At 46.3% G+C, this 19,748-nt stretch overlaps 1 protein-coding gene across 4 annotated transcripts in view; it reads right to left on the bottom strand.

The window, feature by feature from the left end:
* EPHB2 (EPH receptor B2) overlaps window positions 1-19,748 on the bottom strand; it is a 160,488-nt gene that overhangs the window by 89,673 nt on the left and 51,067 nt on the right. For all 4 annotated transcript variants that reach the window (XM_075191201.1, XM_075191204.1, XM_075191203.1 and 1 more), the window contains exons 2-3: window positions 16,787-16,851; window positions 4,454-5,138 (exon numbers count right to left, since the gene is read on the bottom strand). In XM_075191201.1, the coding sequence (XP_075047302.1) occupies window positions 4,454-5,138; window positions 16,787-16,851 (750 nt within the window). The remainder of the gene's footprint in view (window positions 1-4,453; window positions 5,139-16,786; window positions 16,852-19,748) is intronic.

Raw genomic sequence — 19,748 nt, 5'->3', positions numbered from 1 at the left:
AGTTACAGTCACATCCCGGTCTGACACTATTTTTTACATGTAGAACGAGCTCTAACAGATTGTACAATGTGCAAATTGCTTCTGGGTTTTCCGTATTCTTCTGTTTTTAGACTTTCCCTCATATTACACTTTCTCGGATTTTACACCAATTTCCCAGGTGCTCGAAAAATGTAAAATGTGAGTTTGATCGTATTCACTTATCTCATCATTCCTGCAGCGTACAATATTGATATATAAACTCTGTAATTACCATGAGTACAATGCTAAACATCTTCAGGCTGACTGCCGGCTCTATAATTAATGTGTTAATTGCAGACGATGTTTATAAAACAGACTCCGCTCCTATACGGATGATAATTGGCCGCTGTGCGCTACGTACATAGTCTGGCTATAAGATATTTCCTTAATGCGTCACGTTGGTAAATATCGGGACTGTTCTTGCTCAGCTTTGGGAATCCTGGTGCTGTTGTTTCTCAGTTGTAGTAATGCTGATAAATCTAACAGCGTTCTGTCTCCCTGTATCTATTATAGACCAAGCCAGGGGATGGAGAATTCAGGACGCTGTAGAGATCAGCAGCCAATGGCATCTATGGAATCGACTCCATAAAGTATATCCGCCATTGTGTCAGGCGCACTGGGACATTCGTGGCCAGCGAGATGCGCAGACCCAGTGTGCACAGTACACTAGAAGCTGGAGCTCTGCATTTATGACACAATTATCGCAGCGTTGGCGGCAGCACAACCAGGCTCCGCTCGGATATTATAAATACGAAGCTATAATTTATTAGCGCTGAAGTATTTGTCATCTGCCTGACGTGGTGACAGCGTTAGGAGGTTGAGGTATAGCGCTCGGCTCATTCCCGAAAACAGGCTGTGTCTGGGCTCCGTGGTAACCAAATCACAATAATATTTTTCAGATATTACAAGCTGTAAATTGTCAGCAAGTCATCAGGGTTTCCCATGTCGGCGGGGCAGGACCTGAGAAGCTGGTGGCATATTTATACATGTGCTGTAACAAGGTGTTGCAACCAGATATTGTGTGGTATGCCAGGATATCCGGCAGCCAATCACAGGCCGTGACATCACCACCAGAAGCTCTGTGTCCCAGCTGCTGATTGGCTGGGGGAAGCCGCTGTCCCCAAAGATCTGCGTCTATTCCTATTACATCCCCCAAACGTTTAGCAGCTAAAACAGATGTTCAGTGACATATGTGTTCCAGAGTAATAATGCCGAGCTTCTGTTACCACACTCATTTCCTGAAAATGTAGATCATGTTCTAAACATGTATGTTACAGTGCAGTCATACATGCATACAGCAGTCCGGACGTGCTCTGGTCACCTACATTTAACCCATTACACACCAGAACTGGCGGGTAGTCATTAACCCCTCTCCCTCCAAGGGAATCTGATAGGATCAGGGGTTAACCCTCATTATACCAGAGAGCAGTGTAAGAATTCACCCCTTCCATACCAGAGACAATCAGGAACTCTTCCCCTCCACAGTATCCGCTCCCCTAAGCAGAGCTACAAGCTTTTCCCGACACCCATTAACTCCTTCCACACGGCACAAAGAGAGAATTAACCCAGCTTTACCTGCGATCAATGCTTCATCTGCTCTATAGATTGGCCGATAACTAATTACTACTTCTTCTGAAGGTTGTATTCGTTACTTTAACTCCTTCCTTGCTGTACAAAACTACTTAATGGATTAATCCCTTATAGCTGATCACACAATCCATTTCAGTGCTAACGTCCTCCTTTATCCCAACCCCTAAAAACCCGCACCCCATTCTATACTGAGCCTCGCACAGAACAGATTAATGACATACACATCACTGCCGGATCCCCAGGCTCAGAATACTGCACCCCAAACTGTAACACGGAAGATTATGTGTCCTGTACATTTCCCCACAGTTTCTGTACACAACAAGTGTTACCCTGTATTAAGAAAATATTATAATATACAGAGCCATATCTAGTTCCGAGACTAACATACAGAGCCATATCTAGTGCCGAGACTAACATACAGAGCCATATCTAGTGCCGAGACTAACATACAGAGCCATATCTAGTACCGAGACTAACATACAGAGCCATATCTAGTGCCGAGACTAACATACAGAGCCATATCTAGTGCCGAGACTAACATACAGAGCCATATCTAGTGCCGAGACTAACATACAGAGCCATATCTAGTGCCGAGACTAACATACAGAGCCATATCTAGTACCGAGACCAACATACAGAGCCATATCTAGTACCGAGACTAACATACAGAGCCATATCTAGTGCCGAGACTAACATACAGAGCCATATCTAGTGCCGAGACTAACATACAGAGCCATATCTAGTGCCGAGACTAACATACAGAGCCATATCTAGTGCCGAGACTAACATACAGAGCCATATCTAGTGCCGAGACTAACATACAGAGCCATATCTAGTGCCGAGACTAACATACAGAGCCATATCTAGTGCCGAGACTAACATACAGAGCCATATCTAGTGCCGAGACTAACATACAGAGCCATATCTAGTACCGAGACTAACATACAGAGCCATATCTAGTGCTGAGACTAACATACAGAGCCATATCTAGTGCTGAGACTAACATACAGAGCCATATCTAGTGCTGAGACTAACATACAGAGCCATATCTAGTACCGAGACTAACATACAGAGCCATATCTAGTGCCGAGACTAACATACAGAGCCATATCTAGTGCCGAGACTAACATACAGAGCCATGTCTAGTGCAGAGACTAACATACAGAGCCATGTCTAGTGCAGAGACTAACATACAGAGCCATATCTAGTGCAGAGACTAACATACAGAGCCACGTCTGGTGCTGAGACTAACATACAGAGCCATGTCTAGTGCAGAGACTAACATACAGAGCCATATCTAGTGCAGAGACTAACATACAGAGCCATATCTAGTGCTGAGACTAACATACAGAGCCATATCTAGTGCAGAGACTAACATACAGAGCCACGTCTGGTGCCGCATATAACTTAGCTGCTGTGCGGTCGTCTCCTCCTTTCCGGTGCTAATGCCACTGGTTAGCCGATAGCACTACTCCTACACTATGATGCCGGGTCATGCTGATAACCGGGAGCGAGGGCACTGAATCACCAGCAAGTGCCATTATTAGTTTTCTCATTCACTCAAACCCTTCATAACTAGATCTTTTGTGGGGTTTAATGCTGACTCTGGGGATATGATTTGTAAGCGAGAGCGTGTACCTGTGGAGGGCTTATAGGACGGGGACTGTGTCACTTCCTCCTTTGTGGATGTTATTTAAAAGCAGGTTCTGCGCAGGAGGCGTGGACCAACGAAACAAGCTTAACAGGTTAGAGCTTCATTTATATTACTAAGGTATGGTGTAGTAATGTATATATACACACACACAATCATACGTACTTGAACATACATCTATAAAGTTATAGAAGACAATGCATGCATCTGCTAATCACTGCAATCATATATACTTGTATAGGGAATTATTACATAGCAGACATAAGGAATGACAGACGCTATATAAAGTCCTCTCAGTTGACTCTCGCGGGGCTGGAGCGCTCACAATTATTTCACATAGTTTGGTCGTCTCGTTCTATCTTTCCACCAATGTTAGGATAACTTGGCCAGGGCGCCCGCTGTTCCATTACCCTCTACTCATTTTATCTAAGTCTAAATATTATTTCTTATCATTCAATAACACTGATGGTAATAAACTAACATGGAGAACAGATTGTTACCACATCTTTAACAAAACATTTAAGAAAACAAATCTGAAATAAACAGGAAATATCACCCCTTTAAATGAGAAGTCCAGACATAAATAACATGAGCCGGATAATGACTTCTGGCCGTCGCAGTGATGAGATACAAGTCATGATGATCTCAGAACTATGTGAACCAACCTTATAACTAATGATTCAGATCAGATACATAGATGGAGCCATGAGGATGTTCTAATGATCATCTATCCAACAAACCTCCATCAATGTCCAGGAACAAAACCCAACAATAATATAAGTAAAGCTCCATTATCTGTCCCATATGATGGGATGATACTGCGGTCCTTCTATAGAGGAGGGGTCCGAGAATCAATGGTCTACGATAACTCTATATATCGCACACGTTTCATATCACATGCAGAACAGAAGATACAGGATGAAGCAATTCATAGTATAAAGCTATTATTAGTCAGAGCTCTATAACCGGACAGAAGAATAAGGCTGTAGATTTAGGAATTTTATACAGAAATCTAAGGTGGCTTCTAATATCCATATTCATTTACAGTTTTATTCCCTATAATACACACATTCTCCTAGTGAGCCCTGAAGCGATGACATCAGAACTCAACGATTATAAGCGACGATATCAGAGCTCCAGGATTATAAGTCATGACATCAGAACATATATTACACAGAGAAATGAGATTATTACCTTTGCAGACGGTTCCGTTCTCCACAGACTCGTACCCGGCTTTACACATACAGCGGCCGATTGGAACCAGCCATTCACCATCCCCATTACAGTACAGTTTGATTGGCACATCCACTTCCTCAGCATGGGGTATACAGATCCCCCGTGCAGCCACTAGGGAGGTGCTCTCTGCTCCCGACAATGTTTCCTGGAATATCGCCCCATTCTGGATGATCCGAGGACACTTCCTATAATAAACTCTCACGGCGATAAGCGACATGCAGCCCCCGTAATCCTGGAACGCTAAATAAAAGCCATTTTTAGAAACTGGTCCGAAGCTCCGCACCTCAGTGTTAATCTTCATCACCCGCCCTCCAAGATCCACCTGGGAAAAGCTCTCGTCGGCTGCGATCGTGTCCACTTTGGACCAAGGATTTTCCATCCAGTTTGGAAAGGTTTTTGTGGCCGAATCAAAGTCAGACTCGTAGTAATAGAGGTTAAAAGTTTCTTTACAGGAGCCGGGAACCTTGGGAATACTGCTACAGTCCCGGACGGAGAACTTCATCTCCACATGGATCCTGTGTGCCCCCCGTCGCTCAATGTACTGGGTCCTCAGCCAGTTGTTCTGACTGGAATCAAAGACATTGCATACCTGGTAGGTCCGGATGGTATTCATGTTCTCGTCGTAGCCGCTGACCTCTTCCCACTGCGCCAACAAGAAGAAACACCAGTTATATACAACCATCACCAACTACAAAGCTGCTCAATAAGCCTATCTTTTTTAGGCTAGTTTTCTGTCCCATTGATGACTATATTACAGTTTGGCTTATCAATAAAGGTCAGAAAATGTTTATATCTTAGTGAACAATTATAGAAGAAAAAAGTGTTAATGAAAATGAAATATAAAAAGAGCGGATATTTCCCTTGAAACATTCGATGCCGTCAGGATGGGGCTCATCCGAGTTATCAATGACCCCCAAACACAAACATCAGGCAGACCCCATCTGCTTTCAAGAGAAGACATTGGATAGAGGTAATAACCTGCGTGCAGCGTGCCCACAAATCTGCCCCAAGCCTGTCTATCACCCCCGGGTAATAAACCAAGGTCATTGCAGTGTGATCTACACCCAAATACGTGGATTACAGAGTATGAGCCCAGTTCCCTGATGTAATCATTACTCAGCTATACAGGGAGTGATAACTCTGCAAGTGCAGAGCGCCCCAGACCCGGATTAAGTGTAACACACAGGGCGCAGTACGTGTTTAATAAGCCGATAACGCTAAACTACACTGCAGATGTTGTACAAAATCGTATGTATATAGCTATGTATGAGATGCAACATCTGTGTAGCAGAGTATTGCTCCTTGGTGACACGAACCACACACTGCAGAGCATTGCTCCTTCTTCCCACACACACTCCGCACACTGCAGAGCATCCCTCTTCCTTCACACACTGCAGAACATTCCTCTTCCTTCACACACTGCAGAACATCCCTCTTCCTTCACACACTGCAGAACATCCCTCTTCCTTCACACACTGCAGAGCATCCCTCTTCCTTCACACACTGCAGAGCATCCCTCTTCCTTCACACACTGCAGAACATTCCTCTTCCTTCACACTGCAGAACATCCCTCTTCCTTCACACACTGCAGAACATCCCTCTTCCTTCACACACTGCAGAGCATCCCTCTTCCTTCACACACTGCAGAGCATCCCTCTTCCTTAACACACTGCAGAACATCTCTTCCTTCACACACTGCAGAACATCTCTTCCTTCACACACTGCAGAACATCCCTCTTCCTTCACAGACTGCAGAACATCCCTCTTCCTTCACACACTGCATAGCATCCCTCTTCCTTCACACACTGCATAGCATCCCTCTTCCTTCACACACTGCAGAACATTCCTCATCCTTCACACACTGCAGAGCATCCCTCTTTCTTCACACTGCAGAGCATCCCTCTTTCTTCACACACACTGCAGAGCATCCCTCTTCCTTCACAGACTGCAGAACATCCCTCTTCCTTCACACACTGCAGAGCATCCCTCTTCCTTCACACACTGCAGAGCATCCCTCTTTCTTCACACACTGCATAGCATCCCTCTTCCTTCACACACTGCAGAGCATCCCTCTTCCTTCACACACTGCAGAACATCCCTCTTTCTTCACACACTGCAGAGCATCCCTCTTCCTTCACACACTGCAGAACATCCCTCTTCCTTCACACACTGCAGAGCATCCCTCTTTCTTCACACACTGCAGAGCATCCCTCTTTCTTCACACACTGCAGAACATCCCTCTTCCTTCACACACTGCAGAACATCCCTCTTTCTTCACACACTGCAGAACATCCCTCTTCCTTCACACACTGCAGAACATCCCTCTTCCTTCACACACTGCAGAACATCCCTCTTCCTTCACACACTGCAGAACATCCCTCTTCCTTCACACACTGCAGAACATCTCTTCCTTCACACACTGCAGAGCATTTCCCTGACCTCCCACAAATCACACCATCGCCCCCCTTTATTTGCTGACAGGGTTTATATGAGGTGACGCAATATGGAAAAAAAAGAAGTGAAATTTTATATCTAACTTGTAGTTTATATTGGAGAAACTCTCGGTAAAATCTACAAGGTGGCACAAACAGCCAGACATGGAACCACACTAGTGGTCAGGTGAGGGTTAATCGGAGACAGCGCGGAGCTGTAGAATGGAGATGGTGTTGGCCAGGGAACAACATGAGGGAAACTTGGTCAGAGGCCCAGAAATTGTATTCATTTAACAGATAACAGGTTCTATATGTCCCTGCTGTATTCTCAGATACTGGAGATAAACTAGGACGGACTCAGAATCCGCACAGGGTCAGCGCAAACTGACTCCCCAACATTCACCACCTAAAGTGCAACTTCTACAAGTCAGGAGTCACCCCGGGAGCAAGAACGAATCAGGATCCTCTAATACAGAGCACCCCCTAATAATGATTCATTTATTGACCTTCCTTCAAGGACACTCCACAATCCAGGAATGGAAGAGTTAAAAAGAGGGACAATCCAGATTCACTATGCAGCTCCCATAATACAGCAATATGCAGATTTACAGGGAGACCAATATCAAGATCTGCAGAACATTGCTCTGTCCCATCTACCCCCTGACAGATACATAGTGATATATTCTGCAGATTATTACATTACTGACCTCTCTAGAGATCTGCAGAACATCGCTCTGTCCCATCTACCCCCTGACAGATACATAGTGATATATTCTGCAGATTATTACATTACTGACCTCTCTAGAGATCTGCAGAACATTGCTCTGTTCCATCTACCCCCTGACAGATACATAGTGATATATTCTGCAGATTATTACATTACTGACCTCTCTAGAGATCTGCAGAACATTGCTCTGTCCCATCTCCTTCCTGACAGATACATAGTGATATATTCTGCAAAATGTGCAGCACCATAGAGGGTTAAGTCCCGGAGTGTAAATGTATTTATTTTCATTGATTTACTATGAGATTTTGGAGACTTGTTTCTGTAACTGTTCTGCAGAAAGGAAATCCCATGCTAATTAGGGACTTTTCACCTGAGAGTGACCAATACATCCTTTTACCTGAATGCACAGGAGGGGGATGTTAAACTTTCATCCTGTGTCTTAGAGTAATAGGAAACCTATATCAATAATGTAACAGCAACTAATTTGGGAAATCACTAATTGATGTAATTTTTGTTAAATCCAACCCTCATTAAATCCAAGTTTAAGGAATATATTACATCCTGATGCTAAACATCGGGGGTAATATCTCGGACTTTGTGGTGCCAGCTAGGATCAGGGGGCTGGATTACCCCCTATCAACATGTGTGTCAAAAAGAGCATAGAAAGAGCTGTATTTTGGATTTCAAGGTAATATATGATCTGTACGTCTGATGATCACTAGTACCACAAACTAGCACGTAACTGTCCTTATAAGGATCCTTTTTGACCAATAAACATCACTGCTTCAGGATAATGCTTTGCTGCATACTTACCTGCTGTAACTCTTGTGCCTGCTACCTGCAGCTCTGGCCAGTGCCAGGGGGAACCCTGATCTGAAGGCAAGAGAACAAGAGTACCAGCCTAGGTGTACCAGCAAGGGGGTGCACTCGCAGCGAGAGTTGCCCAGAAGGAAGCGGTTCTAGGTGCCGGTGAAGGAGCCTAGTGGTGGCAGTAGAGCCCTCCTACTGCGGTTAGAGGGGCGCAACTAGGATAAAGAAAGAGAATGGTGGCAAGACAAGTCATGACAGGGTGGCTAGGACCATCCTGTCACACCTTTCATCTCCTATCTCCCAAAGGGCTGGGGGAGGGAGCGGTGTCAGATGCTCTAGCAGTACACCCAGCGCCCCTGTAATAAGGGTAAGAGACACCACTATTCAGAGAGATCTGGGCATGAAGGGGTTAACGATAAGGTGTCCGACACCTCAAATGTGAGAATCAGAAGAATGAAATTTACAGGAATGAGATCAAGATAATTAGAGCATCAGACGCACAAGATACACAGAACAGCAGCAGCAGCGGAACGCTAGGACACCAGGCAATGTACAATCTTTATCCCGGACCCCGGGGCCGCACGGGTAAAGGTCAGCTGTGTCTATCCGCTTGATGACCAGTCCCCAGGCAGCAAGAGATGACAGGAGCGGGGAGATGCTGGAGCCCAGGGCAGGGGGGTGTATGGATGGGGAGGGGGGGGTCGAAGTCAGGTGCCCCCTCCTCCATCTCTACAGAAAGCAAAATAGAAAACCAGGAACAATTATAAACATGAAACTCAGCTATTGTTAAAGAGATACTCTGCTAATGACTTGGGAACAATAACAGTTATACTAGCTACACCCATAACTATAATCTTGTGCTGCCCATTAATTAGTCTACATACAATATACATACATCACAATATGTCATACAATTATATTATGCATGCAGCACACACACACACACACACACACACACACACACACACACACACACACCATACACACACACACACCATACACACACACACCATACACACACACACACACACACACCATACACACACACACACCATACACACACACACCATACACACACACACACACACACACACCATACACACACACACACCATACACACACACACCATACACACACACACCATACACACACACACACACACACCATACACACACACACACACACCACACACACACACACACACACACACACACACACACACCATACACACACACACACCATACACACACACACCACACACACACCATACACACACACACACACACACACACACACACACACCATACACACACACACACCATACACACACCATACACACACACACACACACACACACACACACACACACACACACCATACATACACACACACACACCATACACACACCATACACACACACACACCATACACACACACACACACACACACCATACACACACACACCATACACATACATGCAGCACACACAGACCATACACATACATGCAGCACACACAGACCATACACATACATGCAACACACACAGACCATACACATACATGCAGCACACACAGACCACACACATACATGCAGCACACACAGACCATATACATACATGCAGCACACACAGACCATACACATACATGCAGAGCACACACAGACCATACACATACATGCAGAGCACACACAGACCATACACATACATGCAGCACACACACACACACACATACATGCAGCACACACAGACCATACACATACATGCAGCACACACAGACCATACACATACATGCAGCACACACAGACCATATACATACATGCAGAGCACACACAGACCATACACATACATGCAGCACACACAGACCATATACATACATGCAGCACACACAGACCATACACATACATGCAGCACACACAGACCATATACATACATGCAGAGCACACACAGACCATACACATACATGCAGCACACACAGACCATATACATACATGCAGCACACACAGACCATACACATACATGCAGCACACACAGACCATATACATACATGCAGAGCACACACAGACCATATACATACATGCAGAGCACACACAGACCATACACATACATGCAGCACACACAGACCATATACATACATGCAGCACACACAGACCATACACATACATGCAGCACACACAGACCATATACATACATGCAGAGCACACACAGACCATATACATACATGCAGAGCACACACAGACCATACACATACATGCAGCACACACAGACCATATACATACATGCAGCACACACAGACCATACACATACATGCAGAGCACACACAGACCATACACATACATGCAGCACACACAGACCATACACATACATGCAGCACACACACACCATACACATACATGCAGAGCACACAGACCATACACATACATGCAGCACACACAGACCATACACATACATGCAGCACACACAGACCATACACATACATGCAGCACACACAGACCATACACATACATGCAGAGCACACAGACCATACACATACATGCAGCACACACAGACCATACACATACATGCAGCACACACAGACCATACACATACATGCAGCACACACAGACCATACACATACATGCAGCACACACAGACCATACACATACATGCAGCACACACAGACCATACACATACATGCAGCACACACAGACCATACACATACATGCAGCACACACAGACCATACACATACATGCAGCACACACAGACCATACACATAGCACGCACACACCATACACATACATGCAGCACACACAGACCATATACATACATGCAGAGCACACACAGACCATACACATACATGCAGAGCACACACAGACCATACACATACATGCAGCACACACAGACCATACACATACATGCAGAGCACACACAGACCATACACATACATGCAGCACACACACACACACACATACATGCAGCACACACAGACCATACACATACATGCAGAGCACACACAGACCATACACATACATGCAGCACACACAGACCATACACATACATGCAGCACACACAGACCATACACATACATGCAGAGCACACACAGACCATACACATACATGCAGCACACACAGACCACACACATACATGCAGCACACACAGACCATACACATACATGCAGCACACACAGACCATACACATACATGCAGCACACACAGACCATATACATACATGCAGAGCACACACAGACCATACACATACATGCAGCACACACACACACACACATACATGCAGCACACACAGACCATACACATACATGCAGCACACACAGACCATACACATACATGCAGCACACACAGACCATATACATACATGCAGAGCACACACAGACCATACACATACATGCAGCACACACAGACCATACACATACATGCAGCACACACAGACCATACACATACATGCAGCACACACAGACCACACACATACATGCAGCACACACAGACCATACACATACATGCAGAGCACACACAGACCACACACATACATGCAGAGCACACACAGACCATACACATACATGCAACACACACACACATACATGCAGCACACACAGACCATACACATACATGCAGCACACACAGACCATACACATACATGCAGCACACACAGACCATATACATACATGCAGAGCACACACAGACCATACACATACATGCAGCACACACAGACCATATACATACATGCAGAGCACACACAGACCATACACATACATGCAGCACACACAGACCATACACATTCATGCAGCACACACAGACCATACACATACATGCAGCACACACAGACCATACACATACATGCAGCACACACAGACCATACACATACATGCAGCACACACAGACCATACACATACATGCAGAGCACACAGACCATACACATACATGCAGCACACACAGACCATACACATACATGCAGCACACACAGACCATACACATACATGCAGCACACACAGACCATACACATACATGCAGCACACACAGACCATACACATACATGCAGCACACACAGACCATACACATACATGCAGCACACACAGACCATACACATACATGCAGCACACACAGACCATACACATACATGCAGCACACACAGACCATACACATACATGCAGCACACACAGACCATACACATACATGCAGCACACACAGACCATACACATACATGCAGCACACACAGACCATACACATACATGCAGCACACACAGACCATACACATACATGCAGAGCACACAGACCATACACATACATGCAGCACACACAGACCATACACATACATGCAGCACACACAGACCATACACATACATGCAGCACACACAGACCATACACATACATGCAGCACACACAGACCATACACATACATGCAGCACACACAGACCATATACATACATGCAGAGCACACACAGACCATACACATACATGCAGCACACACAGACCATATACATACATGCAGAGCACACACAGACCATATACATACATGCAGCACACACAGACCATATACATACATGCAGCACACACAGACCATACACATACATGCAGCACACACAGACCATACACATACATGCAGCACACACAGACCATATACATACATGCAGAGCACACACAGACCATACACATTCATGCAGCACACACAGACCATACACATACATGCAGCACACACAGACCATACACATACATGCAGCACACACAGACCATACACATACATGCAGCACACACAGACCATACACATACATGCAGCACACACAGACCATACACATACATGCAGCACACACAGACCATACACATACATGCAGCACACACAGACCATACACATAGCACGCACACACCATACACATACATGCAGCACACACAGACCATACACATACATGCAGCACACACAGACCATACACATACATGCAGCACACACAGACCATACACATACATGCAGCACACACAGACCATACACATACATGCAGCACACACAGACCATACACACACGTGCAGAGCACACACAGACCATACACATACATGCAGCACACACAGACCATATACATACATGCAGAGCACACACAGACCATACACATACATGCAGCACACACAGACCATACACATACATGCAGAGCACACAGACCATACACATACATGCAGCACACACAGACCATATACATACATGCAGCACACACAGACCATACACATACATGCAGCACACACACACCATACACATACATGCAGCACACACAGACCATACACATACATGCAGCACACACACACCATACACATACATGCAGCACACACAGACCATACACATACATGCAGCACACACAGACCACACACATACATGCAGCACACACAGACCACACACATACATGCAGAGCACACACAGACCATACACATACATGCAGCACACACAGACCATACACATACATGCAGCACACACACACCATACACATACATGCAGCACACACAGACCATACACATACATGCAGCACACACAGACCATACACACACGTGCAGTAGAGCACATCGGGCGGGGCGGAGTACAGAGGTCCGTGTCTATAATTACAGCATTATTATGGCTGCGATGCTCAGTACACGGGTTATAATCTGCACTGGGGCAGTTATCTCATTCCATGCTGCCTTTGGGAGACTCTTTACAGAATGGCGCTGTATGTTAATGGCGCTGTATGTTAATGGCGCTAATGTACAGAGAGATGAGCAGTGAGATGCTGGTTAATCTGTTTCTCAGATGTAAGGTAAGAATCGTGGCATCTTATACCTGTATATCTACACGTCATGTATCGTATGTAGTACAATAACACGGATGCTGGCGAGCTTCCCTCGTGCCTGTCCCTCTGTGGTATAAAATCCAGCGTCTTCTTCAATAAAAAGACAAGTAAATTGCTGTCCCTAGTGGACCGGGGGATCCGGGGGGCTTCATCCTCCTTGATACGGCCGCCCTGTTGTCATGGTAACCGGCCTCCTGTGCAAACAGCGCTACCAAATAACCTGAAATTATGCCATGCAGGGGAGGGGGAGCGAAGCCCGTTTCTGGAAAGCCTTTATTGTCAGATTCTGACACCAAAAAGCATCGCAGCTCGGCTAATCCCTGAAAATGTGACACTCAAAAGCTTCCAGGCCAAGAAAGTCACCCCTTGTCACAGGCCCCAGAGCTTAATTAGGACTCTCTGCCTTTCTCCTTCCCCTCTAATTAACATGCCGAGAACTGAAGACAAGCAAAATAATACATTCAGGCAGCTTACAACAGGCCCAGCGGCCTCATTAGCAGATTGGGTGGGAGGAGAGAGAAAGGTGAAATACGGAGAGGGAGATAAAGGGAGAACAACATGGCCGACATGGGGGGGCTGCATATGGGGGATTTCTACAGAAAAGTGGGAAAAAGAAGTTGCCCCCATAACCTCAGCCTTTGAGAACCAATCATTTCTTACAACTGCTCTCCATTGATCAAAGCCAGAAGAGTGAGGCCTAGTGCAACTCTAGAAGCCTATGACGGCTGACAATTCAGCAGGCTACTGAGGCTGGAAGCCGTTGTCAGACTAGGCCCTGTAAGGGGGGAGCTGGTGTTTTGTCTGACAGATTCTAATCTCTCCTTTCTTGACAGATTCTTTTCTTATGCCAACTAAGTTTCAGCGATTGTGTCAAAAGGAGCGTTTGGCCGGGGTCCAGGGGCGCAGCGGGGGCTGGGGGAGCGGACTTGTCAGGCTCTGCGTGTGAAATTCAAAGAAACATCTTCATTTTTCACTTTTTCAGGCCCCTATTCAGGATCAGAAGTGAAAGAATAAAGTGTTTCTTCCCTCTATCGGTCTGCGATGAGTGCGTCCCTCCGACACCCGGCCATTCCGCAGACTGTGAAATCTTCCGGGGCACTGTCCTACACAGTCCCCCACTCACCTGCCACACACAGTCCCCCACTCACCCGGTACTCAGCGTCCCTCACTCACCCGGTACTCAGCGTCCCTCACTCACCCGGTACTCAGTGTCCGTCACTCACCCGGTACTCAGCGTCCCTCACTCACCCGGTACTGTGTCCCTCACTCACCCGGTACTCAGCGTCCCTCACTCACCCGGTACTCAGCGTCCCTCACTCACCCGGTCCTCAGCGTCCCTCACTCACCCGGTCCTCAGCGTCCCCCACTCACCCGGTACTCAGCGTCCCTCACTCACCCGGTACTCAGCGTCCCTCACTCACCCGGTACTCAGTGTCCCTCGATCACCCGGTACTGTGTCCCTCACTCACCCGCCACACAGCGTCCCTCACTCACCCGCCACACAGGGTCCCTCACTCACCCGCCACACAGGGTCCCTCACTCACCCGCCACACAGCGTCCCTCACTCACCCGGTCCTCAGTGTCCCTCACTCACCCGCCACACAGGGTCCCTCACTCACCCGGTCCTCAGTGTCCCTCACTCACCCGCCACACAGGGTCCCTCACTCACCCGGTACTCAGTGTCCCTCACTCACCCGGTACTCAGCGTCCCTCACTCACCCGGTACTCAGCGTCCCTCACTCACCCGCCACACAGCATCCCTCACTCACCCGGTACTCAGTGTCCCTCACTCACCCAATCCTCAGTGTCCCTCGATCACCCGCCACACAGCGTCCCTCACTCACCCGGTCCTCAGTGTCCCTCACTCACCCGCCACACAGCGTCCCTCACTCACCCGGTACTCAGTGTCCCTCACTCACCCGCCACACAGCGTCCCTCACTCACCCGCCACACAGCGTCCCTCACTCACCCGCCACACAGGGTCCCTCACTCACCCGCCACACAGGGTCCCTCACTCACCCGCCACACAGCGTCCCTCACTCACCCGCCACACAGGGTCCCTCACTCACCTGCCACACAGCGTCCCTCACTCACCCAATCCTCAGTGTCCCTCGATCACCCGCCACACAGCGTCCCTCACTCACCTGGTCCTCAGTGTCCCTCACTCACCCGCCACACAGGGTCCCTCACTCACCCGCCACACAGGGTCCCTCACTCACCCGCCACACAGCGTCCCTCACTCACCCGCCACACAGGGTCCCTCATCCAGGAGGAGCGGATGTGATCACATGTTAGTAACTACAATCATCTATAAAGTTATGATCACAGTTTAAAGTGTAGTCAATAAGATTTTTTGGGTAGAATGGACCATGTCACACCTCACTTTCTGCTGTCATTTTCTTGCCTGTTTATCAGAATAAAACCCACATTGACTAAACCATCAGACTGTATCAGCGAGGTGACCGCAATGTCGCCGACATCACATGTATCTCAGTGTCTAGAATGATGCGGAAAATCACACAAGGTCAAACTCACCCCAGATGACGGGTGTACGGTCCAGCGCAATTCTGCCGTCGCTGTGGTTGAGTCCATTAAAGTTTCTAAAAGAGGAAACAGGTAAAGCATTAATGTCTAGAGATTCGGAGATAGGCAACCTGTGGAACTACAAGTTTCAGGATTCCCTCTGCCACAGGTTGCCTAATATGGTTTTTAGATAAATAACAGGTTATATTGTTGTGCACAGATATATTATTAGGTCCCATAGACATTATAGATAAGCTCATCACTAACACACAACTCTTATTAAGGTGAGAAGCCTCAGGTACCACTGCCAACCCCCCAGTGTCCCTCAGTATGAAGACAGACCCTCCGGCTCTTCTTTTATACAGAGCCACTTATTTCCCACCCTCTGCGCTGAATGCGTTGCTCTTCAAATAAACTTATTTTACTGGAAGACTAAAAGAGACAGGAGCGGTCTCCGAATCTGGGTTACAGGCAGACATAGTGTTTTCTACTCCAACGTTAATTGTATCTTCTGAGACCCCCTCCCAGTGTACTGCTAAACCTGTGTCTAGCTAGAAACACATACATCATTCATACATGTTCCTCTTTACCTCTCACAAGATCTGCACGGTACAGAGTCCGTACATCACATTATAAGGTAACATCCTCTGTCCCTGGGGAGTGACATAGATCCATCTTACAAGATCTACACAGTATGGAGCCTGCACATCACATGATGGGGTAACATCCTCTGTCCTCGGGGAGTGACAGTGGTCTGACCAGACATAGATCCATCATACAAGATCTACACGGTATGGAGCCCACACATCACATGAAGGGGTAACATCCTCTGTCCCCAGGGAGTGACAGTGGTCTGACCAGACATAGATCCATCATATAAGAACTACACGGTATGGAGCCCACACATCACATGATGGGGTAATATTAAAGGAAAAGGGGTGGTCCCATGTATAGTACTTCTGAGGCTCTTACTTCTCCAGAAAGTACGGAAAAATATTACATAGATATATATGGACTATTGTGCAGAATGGGCTCTTTTGGATCTGGAATAAATGGTTTAAGTGGCATATAAATTACCTTATCTAGATTAATATGAGACTATTATAGCTGCTAAAACATCCACTAAAGTGTTTTCCTCCCCCGTTTATCTTGGGAATGGAGTGACCCACTGTTGTACATTGTACAACAATCCCATAAAATGTTTTAGAATTCATTTCAATAAATTACTGAATAGAAACAACAGACAATAACGCTTAATGGAGAAGTGGGGAAAAATGGGGATATTATCACAGTACCAGCGTATTCCATAACATATCACACAGGATGACATAAGGACCCTGATCTTGAGAGCTTACAATCTAGAGATAACAGACGTCCCACGGCTTACTAGTGGTCACTATGGATTAAACCTGGGAACTATTTAGTGAAAGTTTCCCTATATGAGCAGATCTCTCCCCGCAAGGTCTTCTCTGCATCAATGAATGAAGGTAATTAATAATAAAGCATTGTTGGACCCTCTGCACCCCATATAACTCAGCACAAACCTGTGGTGACATCGGACAGCCTATCTATCCTGGGGGGGGGAGGGGATTATGTGTCTCATTATTTATTATTCTCATTAGTGTCTTTGGATCTGTGCTAGATGAAAGACCTCATTATAAACAATCGTAAAACAACCTTTCTAGTCAGCAGAGTTAACTCTGACATAGTGCTGGGACTTGTAGTTCCACAACAGGCTGCCAATGTTGTATACAGCACTGACGTGAGTGCAAGCTCCTGGGATCAGACTACTGAGAATGTGGGTGGAGAGATAAACAGCAGTCAGCAGCTATCACGTGTAAAGAGCTATGTGAGCAATAGATCAATAAACGGAATGTGACCATATATATATATATATATATATATATTACTCTGATCACTGCGAAATCTAAAGGTCATTACAGACCTCTAATTCTCCTGGATCTCTCTGCTGAATGTGACCACTCTCTTCTCATACAGACGCTACAATCACCAGGTCTACAAGACACTGTCGTATCCGGGTTTTCATCAGAAGCGCTTTTTTAGTGGTAATTTCTCTGGATCCACCTCTGCTCCACTTCCTCTATCAGTTGGAGACCACAAGGCTCAGCCCTAGGTCCTCTGCTGTTCTCTATCTACACCACTTCTCTCGGGAAACTAATAAGTTCCTTTGGATTTCTGTATCATCTCATATTTATCTATCCTCTCCGGATCTCTCACCATCTGTGTTGGCCCACGTTGCTGACTATCTTTCTGCCATCTCTCTTTGGATGTCCTTACGCCAACTCAAACTCAGTTTTTCATAGACAGAGCTAATAATATTCTTACATTCCCACCCACCAACAGACGTTACCTATCTGACATTTCTATTTCTGTAGACAACATGACCCTAAATCCCACCCCACAAGCTCGCTGCCTAGGTGTGATCCTGGACTCATCAACTATCCTTTGTTCCCCACATCCGATCTGTATCCAAATCCTGCTACTTACATCTAAGATTAACATTTCCAGAATACGTACATATCTTACACAAGACGCTACAAAAACTATAATTCATGCGCTCATCATCTCCTGCATCGACTATTGCAATTCCCTCCTTACTGGTCTTCCCCAAATCAGACTCGAACCCCTACAATCTATTTTGCACGCAGCAGCTAGATCGATTTTCCTTGCAAATTGTTCTTCCTCTGCTGAGCCCCTCTGTCAGTCTCTACATTGGTCGCCTCTTTATTACCAAATCCAATATAAAAGACTTCTACTAACATACAAGGTTTCCAACAACACTGCACCAACAAACATCTCCTCACTTGTCTCCTAATATCTCCCACCCCGACCAGTCAGCTCTGCGCAAGTTCTGCGTCTCTCATCACCATTTATTTATATAGCGCCACCAATTCCACAGCGCTGTACAGACAACTCACTCACATCAGTCCCTGCCCCATTGGAGCTAACAGTC

The sequence above is a fragment of the Mixophyes fleayi genome, chromosome 11, assembly GCF_038048845.1.
Source record: "Mixophyes fleayi isolate aMixFle1 chromosome 11, aMixFle1.hap1, whole genome shotgun sequence".
Classification (NCBI taxonomy): Eukaryota; Metazoa; Chordata; class Amphibia; order Anura; family Limnodynastidae; genus Mixophyes; species Mixophyes fleayi.
Note: the sequence above shows the minus strand (reverse complement) of the source record. Positions and strands in the feature narration are given on the sequence as shown.